We start from the raw sequence: 15,451 nt of genomic DNA, 5'->3' as shown, positions 1-15,451 counted from the left end.
TTCGGTCTGCCAAATTGGTAGTTATATTATCAAGCGACAACTCTGATGTGGGTCAAGGAATGAATTACATTGAGAAATACTAGATTATTGACACTTGAAGGACATGATTTGTTGTTGGGTTGGCATGCTTTCCTATGGTACAAGGGAACTAAAACACATGGATATTTTAGAAGACACTATATGCGAGAGGCTTTATTATTAAATTGGGAGAAGATTAAAAGACAACACTATTTGAAAATTTCAGTCTGGCTTTAAACTATAGAAGAGTTTTCATATCCAGTGATATATAAAATGGAGCAGTTAGGTATGGCGAAATTATGAATGAAAAGGGTGAACTTAAATCTATGCAAGAACTGGAGCAACGAGGTATAAGGATGAATTGGTTTTCTTATGCGCAGATACATTCTAGATATGATAAAGATCTCAAAACAGAAGGTTTTTATGATAAATGGACTGCCTTAGATAAAATTTTAACAGATACTGATGAAAAGGTGATTAAGAAATTATATGGATATTTATTAGAGGTTAAATTAGAAGAACAAGTTACAGAAACAATGATTATTGATTGATAATATGAGCTATTATGTAATATAATTAGTGACTAGGAAATGGATGCACAAAAAAAAGTGGTAAACCAATCGATGCACTGTATGTAAATTCATGAAGAAGGAGGATATTTTTATGTTTTTTGTGGTATGTTTATGTTTATCTTGTTATGTATGCTTATGTTTATCTTGTTATTAAAATAAAAAAAATTATTAAAAAAAAGAAACAATGATTGTATGGGGGAAAAATTTTGGATACGGGATTGACTTAGAGAGATGGCAAAAACTATGGTTTCAAAATTATAAAATGACAATGTCAACTGCATATAAAGAAAATTTGCATAAGATGTTTTACAGGTGGCATCTTCCCCCAACGAGAATAGCAAGAATGATCAAGAATAAATCCGAAAAATGTTGGAAATGTCATCAGATACCTGGCTCATTTTACCATATGAGGTGGACATGTACAGAGGCAAAAAAATATTGGACTACAATCCACACATGGTTTAAAAAAAATGACAAAAAGTCATATTGATTTTAAACCAGATATATTTTTATTGGGCATTGTACCAGAGATATACAGTAGAGAACTGATATATTTGACTGTGAATGTACTAACAGCAGCTAGAATTGTATTTGCAAAGAATTGGAAAAATGAGAAAATACCAACACAGGAGGAAGTAATTAAGAAAATAGTGAAATGTGTTGAAATGAGTAAATTGACATTTGAAATTAGAGAACAAGAAGAAAAACAATATTATAAGATATGGGATTTATTTTATCAATGGTTAGAAAAAAAAAGTGTGGAAATGATATATTTTATGGATAACTTTACAATATAAAAATAGTAGAATTTAAGAGAAAATGATATAAGAATGTATTTTTTATTAGATGAAGTGGCAATGGAAGTTATATTACATATTGGTTTAAAATGTTGAATATCCTTTATGAAGTGGTGGAACAATTAGTTATTGTTAAATGAAAGAACCATAATGATAATAATACTATCTATCTATAGATAGATAGATAGAAAGATAGATAGATAGATAGATAGATAGATAGATAGATAGATAGATAGATAGATAAAATGGAAAATATGAGAATTTATGTGACTTGTGAAGGAGGACTGTGGACACGTAGCACAAAAGAATTGCAACCAGTCGACATACTGTATGTAACTGAAAGATGTTTTTATGTTTTTATGTATTGTTTTTATGTATTGTTCATGTATTGTTTTTATGTATTGTTTTATGTGTTGTTTTTATGTGTTTGTTTGGAAAATAAAAAACTTTAAAAAAAGAATGCAAAGTCTTTCCTTTTAGCAATACATGCAAGATTTCTCAAAATTTCCGTTGTGTTTGGAAAGGGTTTGTAACTGGAGATAGACATAGATGGGGAATACCTGGCCCCTTCCTTCAATTCCAAACAGGCTGTAAGGTTACTTTGGCCAACAATGGGAAGATGCAGATGAAGCCAGAGAATAGGATGTTTGAAAGTCTCTTGCGTAAATGGAGAAGGGGTGGCTGGGTGGGTTATTGGTTCTGTTTGTTTGTAGCATGTGGGGGAATTCCACCCCCTCCCACCATGCAAACAGCATGTAAAGAGTTCCGTAGCTCACAGGGAGAGACCGTGGGAAATGCAGGTTTAGATTAACATGGCATATTCACTCCTGGCTTCAATATGACTTTGCTTTATCACAAATCCAAATTAACAATTTTTTATACTGATGGGTTTCAGGATCATCTTTTACTTTTCTGTCTCATGCACAGGGGTGGATTTGTAGCTGTGCAGATGCAGATAGATAATTCCACAAAAAATCCATAACAAAGTACACTTATTGGTACATCAGGTATCTTCATAACTCACATTTGTGACAAAGTTCTTCTTTAATGACCAATCCTTTGTATATCAGCCTTGCAGGTAAAAGATGGTTATCTCCTAACCCATCTCATAGCGGTAGGACAAGCTGCTATGAGTTAGTGAGTCCAGGCAAGAATGAGGGAAACCTCCCCCAACCCCTTGAGGGTCAATTTAGTGACCAATCGGGATTACAGATGTGGCCACATGACATGAACTACATTTCCCATGATGCATTTCCCGCTACATTTAACTACATTTCCCATGATGCATTCCCTTAAAGGGACAGCTTGTAATTCCTAAGTAACTATCCAATTCCCATAGACTGGCTGGGACAGCACAAATGGTATTCTCAAGAGCCTTTTAAAGCATAAATTTCAAAAGTGCCAACATTGTTTCTATCCTGCTTCTTCAAACTTTCCCATTCATAGAAAACCATTGTCTGAACAATTGTCAACAAAGATTCTCAGTCATCCTCCAGGTAAAATGGTTTGGAAGTTGAGGTTTGGCAATTGGACTTCTTTCCTTGCTGGTTTGAAACGTTTCACTGCTCATTTTCCAAGGAACTCCTTCAGTTCAGCAGAATCCAAACAATTCCCATATTTCTCTGGGTAGCTATTTCCAACAGCTGAACCTCCTTTCCTTCAAGGCCAGCTGGTATTTTTTGGCTGCCGGTTCCTTTACTGTTCATAGGCAGAAGCTGCTCCCCTGGTTGGATAACCACTTGTCTGAAACGATACAGGGTCTCCAGTTTGAGCAGAGGATTGGAGTAGATGATCTCCAAGGTCCCTGCCAGCTCTGTTATTCTGGTAACTATCTGAAGCCCCTTGGCAAGGGGAGGTATCCCTGGATGCCTGGCAGAAGATTGCGGGACTCCTTGAAATGGCCATCTCTGGGCCCAGCCATGCCCAAGTCGCCCCCTTTAAGAGCATCTTCTGGAGAAAGTGCTGAGGCACCAGCATGCTAGATGAAGGGCGGATTGTCAGCACCCCCTCTCCGTTATGCCCCTGGTGGAGACTGACTCTGAGGGAGAGGAGGAACAGCCAACAGGGAGTGGAAGTGTGGCTCCAGAGGTAGTGGGGGAGGCTGGGGAAAGGCAGAAATGAGCTGCGCAGTCAGAGGAGGACCCAGGTCCATCCCCTATCCATCCTAGGGCATGCAGGGAGGAGAGGATCAGGGAAAAACATGGTCTACTCGGGAGGAGAGGGCCATGATCCTCTTCATGGGTTGCAGGTGTGAGATCTGCGTAAGAGTTTGGACCTGCATGCTAACAGAGGCTGTAGACAAATTAGTGTTTTATTCCTGGATGAGGTTTATCTTGGTTGGCGTTTTTCCAACAGACTATACCTGATTATCTTCTTGAAGTTTGTAATTAATTATCCTGGTCTGTCGTGGAACTTTCTTCAGTGTGGTTTGTTTTTGGTTTTTGCTTCATTATCTGCTCTTTCAATTTGAACTGTATTTCTTTCGTTTGGAATGTTATTTTGAAAATAGTTTAATCTTCAACTGTGAACAATTAAACAGTAAAGCCAAGTTGAAGGCATTAAAGGACCTTTATTTACGTTTTGGTTTTTGTTATATCTTTGATACACTCCGGGCCATCACGTTTTGTCTCCAGGGACCCCTTCAACTTGTTTCTGCTTTTCGTGGGGTGACCATGGAACAGCTCAGAGCAGACAATGCCCAGTTATATACTCAATCTCTCAGAGGCAAATCAATCAATATTAGTCTAGCTTCTCTATTAGCAATAGGTTAAGGTATTAATAAATCTTAATAAATATAGTCTAATATCAGGTGTCAAATTATCTGGTAGTTAATCAAGTTAATCAAATAAGCAAATGTCCCGCAGTATTATAGCCAAGTATGAGTGTTTAAATTTGTTATAATATTTCATCTATTGCTCTTCTAAACAGCGTATAAAATTCAGAGTTCAAATTAACAGTTCTTAAGTCTTAGTAGACCACAATACGTTTTCTGAGGTTCTCGCGGGTATTTGTATGTGGATCTTTGGTTGTTCGGGTTTTCTCCCGCGTAAGATTCGAAGTATCTAGGCAACGTTTCGATGAAGTCTCATTCATCATCTTCAGGCTTCTGTCTCCAGCTCTGTGCTTCTCAGAGTGATGTGAGATTGCAGCTGCTTCTTCCTTTTAACTGCTAGTGGGGTGGGACTTGATTGGGTGGGGGCTTGGCTGTGTTCTAATTGGGTGGGGGGTGTTCTCATTGGTAGGGGGTTTGGCTGTGTTCTGATTGGTTGGGGGTTGGCCGTGTTCTGATTGGTTGGAGGCGTGTTCTGTTCAGGTGGGGGCTTGGTTGTGCTCAGGTTAGTCTTAGTTGCTGGGGGATTTGAGTTGGTGAGCTGTGATCTTGCTGTTTGGCTTCGAGTTCGTGGTCGTGCTGCATCTTCATAGTGGGTGTCGGTTTGCTTCATGTATGGCTCGGAGGGGTTTGAAGTGGGTAGTGATGCAGCTGCAGTGCAGCTTCTGGTCCATGGTTGTGTCTCATCTTCTGAGTGGGTGTGAGTCTGTTTTCTACATGGAAGTGTGGTGGTGGCATCTTGTGTGGCTCTCATGGGTGTGGGTCTGGTGTCCTTCTTCATGTTAGGTACTCGTCTGTTCATGAGGGCGGGTTTCCAAATGGCTGGAAGGCGGGAGGTGTCATCTCGTTTGTTCATGCTGTGTGGGCGTTTTTCTATCTCTATGGCTTCTCTGATTATTCTGCTGTTGAAGTGTTCGGTTTTGGCGATAGTTCTGGTATTTTTAAAATCAATTTCATGTCCTGTGGCTTTGAGGTGTTGGACCAGGAAGAGGTCATTTCTTCTTTTTTGATTGAGTTCTTATGTTCTTCAATGCGTGCACTTATTCTTCTGTTAGTTTGTCCAATGTATGCACTGCCTGCCCTACCACATACTTCGAATTTTATGCGGGAGAAAACCCGAACAACCAAAGATCCACATACAAATACCCGCGAGAACCTCAGAAAACATATATATATTTGTATGTGAATCTTTATATATATATATAAAGAAAAAGGAAAAGAGGGGGAAATACAAATTAGAGAAATTAATTATCACTCTCCAAGCCAATTTCTATGTAAAATAATCAATCAATATTAATTTCTTATTATTTAAGTATATAAGATAAATATATATAAAATAAAGCTATCCAAATCCAATAAATTCAAAGGAAGAATAGAAACTTCAGGAGGGAGAAGGGTATAAGGTCTCTTAATATCTTACTATTACCTTAATATTCTAGTAATCAATAAATAAATCTATTCAAATATTAGATAACAATTGTAGGAACAATAAATATAATAAACATTTATCTGACTTATTTTGTATCAGTTTCGTTCTGTTCTCAGTTCTATTAGTCACTTTCAGTTGCCACTCTCAATGGCCACCTCCAGAGTTTGCACTGTCTCTTCGAGGCTTTCTTAAAGTTCTGTCCTGATCCCATTCTCAGACGGAGTAAATTCAGCGGTCTTGCTTAAAACAGTTAATAACAGAAGGCTCTTTCCAGCAATGTTCACTTGCCTCTCCTTCTCAGTTTTCTTTTTAAAATCATATTTCCACTGTTTCCCAGCATTGGGGGTGGGACGCTAGATCGCTGCTGCCACTTTTCACCTCCACCCCTTTCACTCTGAATTTCAATGATATAAGCAGTTCTTATTCAAGCAGTACTCCAGTTATAATCCACAAAACGTTTCTAATACCGGTAGCTTGCCAAATCTCAATTCACTATCTCCTTGCTGCTTCCTTCTTTGATGACTCGTCGCGTCCTCGGGTCTGCCCGCAATGGGCTGGCTCTTTCGCCTTGGACTTCGGGCTCTCTTCTTCGCCGCTTCAGGATTGCAACTCCAAATTAGACTCCAAGAGTTCCTCCTCACTTTGGTGATCCCTCTGGGATCTGACCACACCACGAACCACTATCCAAAGGTAAAAAACCTGATGCAGGAGAGCAGAGCCAAGTTCTGCACCGCCATGACGCGGCCTCACTGGAAACCGCTGGCTTTTGTTCTATTTTTGATATACTCTGGGTCATCACATTCCCTCCCTCCCTCTTGGGTGGGCACGTTGAAACCACACTGGCTGCTGCAGTTGTATATGAGAGGAGCCCTCTCAGTGTGGGAGGCTGCCCCGTGGCATTGGAAGAGCCTTCTGGTGGTGCATCTCTCAGGACTGGCCCCGTTCCTTCCTGGGTTGGGGCTGGAGAAGGAACAGTTGAGCGGTTGGCTCGTTTTTTGTGGGCTGCACAGGATGTGGCTCCTTCACCCCTTTAGCAGGAATGTAAATCACAGGGAGAAGTTATGGGTCAGTTTGGGGTGAGGGATCATCAGCATGCTGATGATAGCTAGAGATGACGTTGCGGACTTACCTCACGCTTGGGAGCTGCGAGAGAAGCCTCCGCAAAAGAGAGGCATCATATGGTGGCGTGGATTTGCTTTACATGGGTCCCCTTTGACGATCATTCAGAGGTTGCCCTGGGGGGGGGGGGAGGCTCTGGAGCCCACCTGGTGCAAGGGCTTCAGCTCCATGGCACAAATTTTGTCAGAGATTCTCACAGTGAAACTTAAGAGGATGGCTTTAAATCCTTCTGACTTGGCTCCCAGATAGCCTCAGGATGCCCCCTTTGGTATTACATCTCGCCCAACAAGTGATGTGACTGGCAACAACCCTTCCTTCCTTCTTTCCTTCCTTCCTTCCTTCCTTCCTTCCTCCCTCTTTTCTTTTCTTTCTTCTTTCTTTCTTTCTTTCTTTCTTTCTTTCTTTCTTTCTTTCTTTCTTTCTTTCTTTCTTTCTTTCTTTCTTTCTTTCTTTCTTTTCTTCCTTCCTTCCTTCCTTCCTTCCTTCCTTCCTTCCTTCCTTCCTTCCTTCCTTCCTTCCTTCCTTCCCTCCCTCCCTCCCTCCCTTCCTTTCTTCTTTATCCTCTATCCTTTCTTCTTTCTTTTTCTAGGGTGCCTTTAATCGGACTCCTTTGTACCGAGCAGCCTTCGGGGGACACTTGGCAGCGGTGGAGCTGCTTCTCCAGCATGGGGCTGACCCTCGACTCTATGCCGATGATGGCAACACACCGGAGCAGGTATGCCTGGTCTTGTTGCCCTCACAGAACGCCTCCTCCTCCCCCCCCCGCCAGCTGTGGTCTTGGGAGTGAAGCTGCCTTGCATGAAAAGGCCCCATTAGCTGTTTCTTGCCAGGTAAGTAGCGTTATGCCAAGCGTAAAAAGTTGTAAGCCAGAGTAATGGACAAGTGTTGGTGATCACTTTTAAAGCCCTGCTTGGCATGGGTCCAGGTCACCCTGATGGGACGGGCCCGCTCCCCCCGTGCCGGCAGAGGAGGAGGAGGCATGCTGTGGATCCTGGCTGGTGGGCTGCAGCAGAGGCGCCTTCTCTTCCATGGCCCTGTTCCTTGGGAACATCTAGCTCCCCCCTCCCCAGGTTGAGATCTGCCCCCACGCTCCTGACCCTCCAAGGAGCCTGAGGCTCTACCAGTTGCCCTGGGGCCCCAGTGAGGAAGCACCACAAGGGTGGTGGTTGGTGGATGAATAGCAGTGCCCACTTCTCAGCGTCTTCGTGTTTCTCCTCCTAACGCACCTGTAGCATGGTGGGCAAAAGCTCTCGACACGCCAGCCACCGCCAGCATTTACACATCCTCAAATTCCCTGCCTTCAGTGCACCTCCTACCAAGTAAACAGATGTCATGTTTGCTCTGGAATAGGAAGGTGCCAAAATAATGCCAGCCACCAGCTGAGCCTCTCTGAGGAGGGGATTTTGTACAGGTAGTCCTCAGGTTGCAACTCTTGAAAGGTACAGAGGGAGATTTCTGGCCATGGCAGCCTCAGAATCGCGATGGCCAAGGTTTCCCTCCGGCTCCCAGGAAGCTGATGGGAAGCTGGAAGCTGCCATCACGTAACAACTGTCATGGCTGCCTGAATTGCCGTCACTAAGTGAGGCGGCTGCGTGATGTCACACTTCATGATCACATCACTTAGTGGCAGAATTCACGGTCCCAATTGCCACCGTAACCTGAGGACTACCTGTCCATCGGGGGCCGCTTGCTCATTTCTGCCTCATTTTCAACACTCGTTTCTCTGTTCCCGCCTTGCTTGTTCCCCCACTCAACTGCTCATGTCAGGCAACAGGCTAGTTTGCCTAACGGAATAATTTTATTGAAAGTACTGCATGTCTTCCCCTTCCCCAGCTCTTCCTTGGTTCCTCCAGGGCTGCTGTCTCAGGCAGCGTCTCCCTTCCCACGTTTGTACCCATTGCCAGTTCACAGCTTTGGGCAGACATTGAGCTCTGTTCTTAACCCTGCATTCGCTGCGTTCCAGTGACCCGGTCACCTTCATTCAGATCTATCGGTCTTTCCCTTATCTCTTCATTTCAAGTGGCTGTTCTTCCTTCATTCCATTTCCTTTGTTGATTCATGCTCTTTGCCATTCACTCCTTTTACATTACAAAGTGCAATTTTGATATGTAGGTTGAGGTCGTCAACAGCCACCCACCAGGCCCTTGGTCAACTTAAACATTTGCCAAATGCTGTGGACTATCAGTTTAACTGCACCCATGCCACCTGCATCGCATGCCTGGAGCCCAGTGTCACACTGTCTCACCCTCCCATGCGCTTACATTTGCTGGGCTCACTTTGTGTTCTGGCCCAAGTCACATTGGCAAGGCAGAGAGGTTAAGTAGACACACACTTTTATTACACACTTAACACAGTGCCAAACATCCCACCAATGATGCCGGCGAACCTCTGACCTCTGTTTACCCTCAGTCCAAATCCCTTGGTTCCCAGCTGAGGTGAAGAGGGAAGACACACTACCTAAGGAATCGGGTCGGCACTACCTAAGGAATCGAGTCCAGGGTTCTAAAAACCAAAGCAAGGTCCAAGAGTCCGAAGTCAGAGAGCCAAGTCCAAAGGCCACAAATGAAGTGCAACATCCTGAGCTAAGAAACAAGATCCAAGATGCACTAGGCAGTATTCACAAAAGCTGGGGAGGTCTGCATCAGAGCTAACGGGTGGTTCTGTCAATCACACCTTCCCCCAGCATCTGTGGTTAAACCACCCTTCCCCAGGGGTGAAGGATGAGAAGGTGCAGGGCTGGTGCAGGGCTGCGTCTTCACGAGCAGCCTTGCCAACCTCCTCTGTGCCTCCTTAGTGGTCAAGAATACTAGCCTTGCTTGTGAGCGTCTCAGGATGTGACCTTCTGCTGTTCCTCTCAAGGTTGCTTCTCTGGACAGTGTGGTGGCTATCCTGAGCGCCTGGGATGTCACCCTGACAGACACCATGCTCCAAAAGATGGAGGCTGAGCAGCAGCGGAGAGCCCAGCAGAAGCAGAGGCACCAGGAAGCCGAAGTGCGCCAGTGAGTGCCTTCCACCCCTGCCCCCCCGCCCGCTGCAGCACTTGTGAGGGACCAGCATCTGGGGGCTCTTCGGGATGACCTCGGGATGGCGCAGGTCTGTGAAGAAGAATCCTGTGCAGAAGGATCCTCAGCTACAGCATTCTCCTGGGCCATTCCTGTGAGGTGGCTCCCCGGGAAGGGATGGCCTTGGAACACAGCATCTACCCACAAAGCTTGGCAGCCGTGCCAGCTAGAGGAAACCCCTGGGGTGGGGTGGCCACTCAGCAGATGATGTACTTGGCCTGCACACCCGACTCGGGAGAAGCTGGGTGCGGCTCCTGCTTTGAAGGTGTGATGGAGGGCCACTAAGGGGCAAGGGCTTCCTGGGCTCAGGAACTGGGTTGCAAGAAAGCCCCGCCTCTTGGGAGGGTCCCTGGTCACCTGTTCCTCAAGGGAAGCACACACACACACACACACACACACACACACACACACACACAGAGTCTCCTGGAGTTGGTGCTGTCGGTGTGCAGCTGGTGCTGGATGTAGCAGCTGCTTGCTCAAGACAGCTGCCTACGCAGCTGCCCTTGGCTAGTAGCGAGAGTTGTGCTGGGCAGGTCCCAGGATGGCTTCCCCCTTGGAGTCGCCCTTGGAGTCCTGACTAGTCACAGAGGACTGACCAGTGCCGGCTTTTTTCTGGGGCCTCCTCCCATGCTCCCCCCACCCCTCAGCTGCAATTCAGAGAGGTCTTTAGAAACACCGTCAGCTCAGGATAAATTGCCAAAGAATCGCTCCTCTCCCTCCCTCCCCCTCCCCTCCCCTCCCCTCCCCTCTTTTTCTTGTTTGGGCTCTCCACCCCTTTCCTCTTTTTAATCTATTTCTATATTGTTTTAATGCAGTGTTTGATTATCTATTGTGCTGCTTTTATTGTGTGCAAGTTCTGCAGTGTTTGAGCATAGCAAGTGGCACAGAAGCAAAGCAAACGCACAAGACGGTGTAGTCCCTCTTTCTTATAATGTGGGTGTGGCTGTGACAGCGTCCCTCAAAGAAGCCTTGAGGGAACCTGGAGCTTCAGGGCAAGAGGGGTCCCAAAGCCCCACTCCGAGGACTTGGCCCTTTGGAAAAGCAGAAAGACCCGGAGGGGCGGGAGTGGGGGGGCAAAGTGTCCTCCTCAAAAGCAGCTCTTGGTCCCCACAGGACAGCCGAAGCTGTGGAGCAGCTGGCCAAGGAGCACGAGAGATGCAGCAGGGAGGTGAGCCCCGACGCCTCCTCCGTCCCAGGGAGTCTCTCTGGCCCACCCATCCCAGCTGGGGGTGGGGTGCAGGGCCCACCGCATAGCGTCCTTGGCCTTGGGGCTTTGGCCTCCCTGTGGCCTTGTCAGTGACCCCGGGAGGATGGCTTCATTCACTTGTACCTTCCCAGGCACACGGCCTCTCTCCTTTTGCAGCTGCAGGCGGCCTACGCAGAGCTTAACCGACGGATAACCGAGCACGACAAGTGCCAGCGGAAGCAGATGGGGAATGCAGAGCTGACCCTGCACGTGAGCGCCACTTCCCTTCCCAGGTGCCCTCCAGGGCCATGCTCGGGTGCTGCCAATTGCCCGGCTGGGTGGCTCTCCGCCAGGGCACGGCAAGATTTTCCCAGCAGCGTAGGCTGGCCGAGCAGCCCTCTGTATTTGCCAAGGAGCTGGGTGATGGGGTGCAGGCACCCAGGTGCCAGCCGGGCCATCTGCAGGCCCCCTCAAGAATTCAGAAGAACTACGGGATTGCTATGGCTATATCTCTCTTGGGGGAGGGGCCTGCAATTGGGGACAGCTGCAAGTGGCTAACGAATAAGTGCCAGCTGTGGACAGGACGTCAAATCACGCGCCAGGAGAGCTGAGCGAGGCTGAAATGGGCTAACCCCATTTCACTCTGTGGGGGTGGTCCCCTTTGCCCAGCAAGGGTCAGGCTCTCTTGGGCCAGGCTCACCCATCCTTTCCTGGGGCAGGCCATCGCCGACGCGGAAGGGCTGGTGGAGAAGCTGCGCGTGGCTGTGGAGGAGGCAGAGGAGAAGCTGTCCCTGGCCCGCCTGAAGCTGCGAGAGCAAATGCAGGAGGGTCAGTGAGGCAGCTGATGGCGGCTGCAAGGGGCGAGGCTCCAGGGCTTGGGCTAGGCTGCCTCAGCCTCGCAGCCGTCCTTCCCAGGGGCTCCCTGCCCCTTTTGAGCCAGGACCCTTCTTGAACCCCTTGCCCCCAAGAAGAAAGCAGGGGTCCTCCTTGCCCTGGCTGAGTTGGGGAAGCGGGAGGAGGAAGATGCCTCTTTGAGGAAGTGGATGCAGAATCCTGCCAGGTGGGGCTGGACACCATAAAAGCAGCCAGTCGGCTTCTGCAACCCTGGCAGGTCTTGGGAAAGAGGCCCCCAAGGAAGAGGGCAATGCTACACTGCTGGGCTTCCCTCGCAGTGGAGAAGGCAACCGCTGGCTGGCCCCTCACTGGTCTTCTCTGCCTTGGTAGGATCACCCTCCGAGATTCCGGGTCTCCAGTGCTCCATGCAGGAGCTGGACGATGTGCTGATGAAGGACGTGGGTGGGAAAATGCAGGCCGACGGGCGGTGAGTGGTGGGAGCCTCCCTGGCAGCCCTCCCTAGGAAGCCGAGCCTTCTGGCCTCCAGCGGGAGGTGGCTGGCTCAGGCCCCCAGCTCTCTCCTTCCCTCCATCCAGGTGGCCCCTGATCATTGACCCCTCCGGGCAAGCAGCTATTTTCCTGCGCTACCGTGATACCAACTACCTGAACACTGCCAATCCCGCCGACATGGCCGTGGAAGCCATTCGCCTGGCCTTGCTGGGGTCTCTTCGGTAGGGCTCTGCCATGAGGGGAGGGAGGCCCCTTCCCACTAATGGAGCACTGATCCAGAAAGCAGCCGGGCAGCACATGTGCCAGAAACAATGACACGGATGGGCAGGGGAAGCTGGGTTCTGTTGAGCACGGGGGGGGGGGGAGGGGGAGGAGGCGGCTTCTGGCCAATGGCTAGCTATGTCCATGAGGGACAACTCTCTCTCTCTCCCCCTCTCCCCCTCTCCTCCCCCTGCCTGGCTCTGCTCCACCCATCGCCAGCTATGGGAAGCCCCTGGTCTTTGACATGATGGAACTGGACATGTTTGACACAGTGAAAAAGCAGCTGGAACGGCTGCAGACGGGCCTCACTCAGGCGGTGTTGAGCAAGAAGATCCTGGAGAGTGAATGGTGAGCCCTTTCTTTATGTGTCACCAAGCAAGACTGATGGGCCAGAGACCTCTCGGGTGCCCGAAAACCCACCAATGGAGCGGTTGAAGGAAAGAGGGGTGGGTGAATCGCTGGCCGTGGGGTGCAGGAAATGGATCCTGAGGTTCTGGGATGAGATGGATGGTCTCCCAGCAGCAGCTGCGAACGTTCCTGGGTCACCTTCAGTAGATGTCAGCCTGAGGCCTCCTGTGGCCATGGCTCTTCTGAGACAAGCGGAGGTGCAATTTCTGGCCACTTCCAAAAGGGAGTCCCTGGCACTCAGAAAGGAAGCCAACCATCCCCATAAAATCATTTGGCCTAAGAAACCCAGAGATGCACTATGCCGCGGTGGCTGCATTCATGCATCATGGCCCATAGCAGAGGAGTCTCTTGATGATAGATTAACCAAAGATTCAAACCACTTAGTGGGTTTACAAGAACGTCACAGGGGAATCAGCAGGGCTGAGCTGGCATTACATGCGAAGGAACAGAACATTTGAACCGTCCGCTCTCCCCAAGCTTAGAGCGTTGTAAGAAGGCAGCCCTGGGTCTTCCTGATTGAAAGCTTTGTTGTGAGCAGAGCGCAGAATGCAGGTGCTCTTCTCCTGGGGGATCAATTCCATGCTTTCCCCAGAGCTTTCTTTTCTTTGGAACCCTCTCAGCTTTCTAGGGCTGTGACACCCCCATTCCCTGGAAGCTGGACTCACACAAGGCACTTCCGGACCCCTAGCCCTAAACTCCCTAGGGGAGGGGTGGGAGGGTTAGTGTCCGGCCTTGGACTTCACCTGCCCCCAGTGTCCTCCATCTTGGAGGATTTGGGTGGCAGGCTGACCCATCGCTACCCCATTGGAGGAAGGGCTTGCGCCCCACCAGTCACCCTCGGGGAGACAGAGGGCCTCGAGGGAGAGGCTGTTCTCGACTGCCCTGCCTCACCCCCCCCCCGCCTGCAGCCCAGGACGTTCGCCACCTGAGACGGCACCGCAAGATGCAAGCCAACCCCTCCCTCCCTCCCTCCCCGTGCATCACCTTGCTCTCAGCTGGTGGCCCCAACGCTCCCCAGAACGGCCAGGCCAAACGCCTCCTCCTCTGTCTTGGGCAGGTATCGCTCCTTACTGAGGGCAACGGACGGGCCGGAATATGCAGAGACGGAATTTCAAGTTTCCCGGATGGAGAAGTTCAGGCTCTTTGTGGTCACCAAGCGCCATCACCCCCCTGAAGAGCTGCTGCAGGCCTTCCTCCCGGTCCAAGTGCTCCTGTCCGGAATGGCCAGGCGGTAGGCACAGCTCGGCAGTGCCCGGCTCAACAGCGCCCCCACCCCAAGGGGTGCGTGCTTGTCTTGCAGTGACCCCATGGCGGGTGGGCAGTGCCCACCCCCTGGTGCAACAGCAGCTGACCAGGCTTCCCCTGACTACCCTCAACTCTTTTTCAGAAAGCGGAGCTTCAGAAGACGGCCCTCCCCCAAGTGGCTCCTGCCAGCCCCACGCGCTGAGTGGGAGGGAGGAGCCCAGGGGGCCTTCCTGTTCCCTTTGCAGACCCCCCTCCCTCTCTCCCAGAGGCCGTGAGCCCCAATAAAGAGTTGTTCCTTTGGGAAGTCCCACGGTGGCCTCTCAGCCTTTCTCCCCAACCTCTGGAGTTTGTCCCTCCCAGGACGGTCCCTGTGCCACCCCATGCCTGGGCGGTGGCCTCTGCCCACTGCTGCTCCCCCCAGTTCTTATCCAAGTCATACAACAGTGGCCCCTTCACAAAGGGCAACTCCTGCCCTCCAGTCCAGTGAGGTGGCCAAAGAGAAAGCTATCCTGGCTTAATCCAGTGGCCCAAGTTGCTAAACTTGGCAAGACAAGCAGGCAGCCTAACTTAGCCCTCATCCTTGGGCCAAAGTAATGGGGTGGGGAAGAGGAAGCCCCTCCCAGCACCTGGCTGAAGCCTAGGGGGGAAAAAAGGCCAGCCACACCTTTTGCCAAGCAGCCACAGATGTTGGTTTCCATTCTGGCTGAAAGGGTGGGTGACCCTGGTGAGAGTAAATGCCCCTCCCTCTTTTCCACAAGGACGCAGCTGGAGGGGCAGCCAGAATGACTGACGCAAAACCCCTGGGCCGGCTAATGCCCCAGAGGAAGGACAAGGCATGGCAGGCCACAGAGGCGGCCTCCAGGACACGTGCACACATGCTCAGGTGCCCTCATGGCTGCAGGGCGGCCGCTACCCGTCTTGGGAACCTCCAAGTAAACCACACGGGCTCCAGACCAGGCGGCAAGGGGGCTTGTCCATAGGGGCTGCGGCCCGAGAAACGGGACTTCCCAGGAAGTGGCAGTCCCACCCCCGTCTTCTGCAGGAGACACCTGTAACTCCTCTCTCCCCATTCCTGGGCCTTGCCATTCAAGCACGGATGAGAGCAGCACCAACAGCCGCAGGAACGAGGATGGCGGGACCAGGCATTACGTTCTCCAAACAGGGAAGGGGTCACTTGCTA

General features: G+C 49.6%; 1 protein-coding gene across 3 annotated transcripts in view; it reads left to right on the top strand.

Moving 5' to 3' along the window:
- IQANK1 (IQ motif and ankyrin repeat containing 1) overlaps positions 1 to 14,579 on the top strand; it is a 28,408-nt gene extending 13,829 nt beyond the window's left edge. For 2 of the 3 annotated variants that reach the window (XM_026721851.2, XM_087931924.1), the window contains 10 exons: positions 7,355 to 7,480; positions 9,625 to 9,764; positions 10,941 to 10,995; positions 11,191 to 11,283; positions 11,733 to 11,841; positions 12,238 to 12,334; positions 12,444 to 12,578; positions 12,838 to 12,966; positions 14,084 to 14,257; positions 14,414 to 14,579. In XM_026721851.2, the coding sequence (XP_026577636.1) occupies positions 7,355 to 7,480; positions 9,625 to 9,764; positions 10,941 to 10,995; positions 11,191 to 11,283; positions 11,733 to 11,841; positions 12,238 to 12,334; positions 12,444 to 12,578; positions 12,838 to 12,966; positions 14,084 to 14,257; positions 14,414 to 14,546 (1,191 nt within the window). In that variant the 3' untranslated portion in view covers positions 14,547 to 14,579. The other variant, XM_087931923.1, reaches the window with a different exon arrangement.
- The last annotated feature ends 872 nt before the right edge of the window (positions 14,580 to 15,451 follow it).

The sequence above is a fragment of the Pseudonaja textilis genome, chromosome 3 (assembly GCF_049901715.1).
Source record: "Pseudonaja textilis isolate UNSWEBS1 chromosome 3, rPseTex1.2, whole genome shotgun sequence".
NCBI lineage: Eukaryota > Metazoa > Chordata > Lepidosauria > Squamata > Elapidae > Pseudonaja > Pseudonaja textilis.
This window is presented reverse-complemented; position numbering and strand designations above follow the sequence as displayed.